This window comes from Camelina sativa, unplaced genomic scaffold (assembly GCF_000633955.1).
Source record: "Camelina sativa cultivar DH55 unplaced genomic scaffold, Cs unpScaffold15929, whole genome shotgun sequence".
In the NCBI taxonomy this organism is placed as follows: Eukaryota; Viridiplantae; Streptophyta; class Magnoliopsida; order Brassicales; family Brassicaceae; genus Camelina; species Camelina sativa.
The window spans coordinates 1-314 of NW_010936948.1; the positions used below are offsets into that span (position 1 = coordinate 1).

The 314-nt window shown below is 56.4% G+C and overlaps 1 protein-coding gene across 1 annotated transcript; it reads left to right on the forward strand.

Moving 5' to 3' along the window:
- Positions 1-6: 6 nt before the first annotated feature.
- LOC104775478 (probable DEAD-box ATP-dependent RNA helicase 48) lies at positions 7-308 on the forward strand (the record flags this gene model as incomplete). The annotated part of the gene is made up of 1 exon (XM_010499514.1): positions 7-308. A coding segment is annotated over exon 1 (275 nt), but the record flags the coding sequence as incomplete, so codon positions are not given.
- Positions 309-314: the final 6 nt, after the last annotated feature.

Below are 314 nucleotides of genomic sequence, written 5' to 3' on the forward strand. Positions count from 1 at the left end.
TCACCGCAGCCACGAAAATCGACGGTTATCCGTATGGGCGGCGGTCCGAGAACATTCCCAGGCGGCGTCTCGAAATGGCAGTGGAAAAGGATGCAAGCGAAGAAACAGAAACAGCTACTCAAAGCGAGGCTATGCCGAGAACGCCAGATCTACGAGATGAGGAAACGCGCCGAGCTTAAAGCGGCGGTTGCTGAGCTTGAACGACCTTGGGAGCCGGTTCAGAAACCGCCGAATCTGTTCTCCGTTTGCGCCGACGAGCAAGTCAAGGTGCTCGCGGATCGGTTTCAGAAACCTGGAGGGTTCGATCTGTGGAC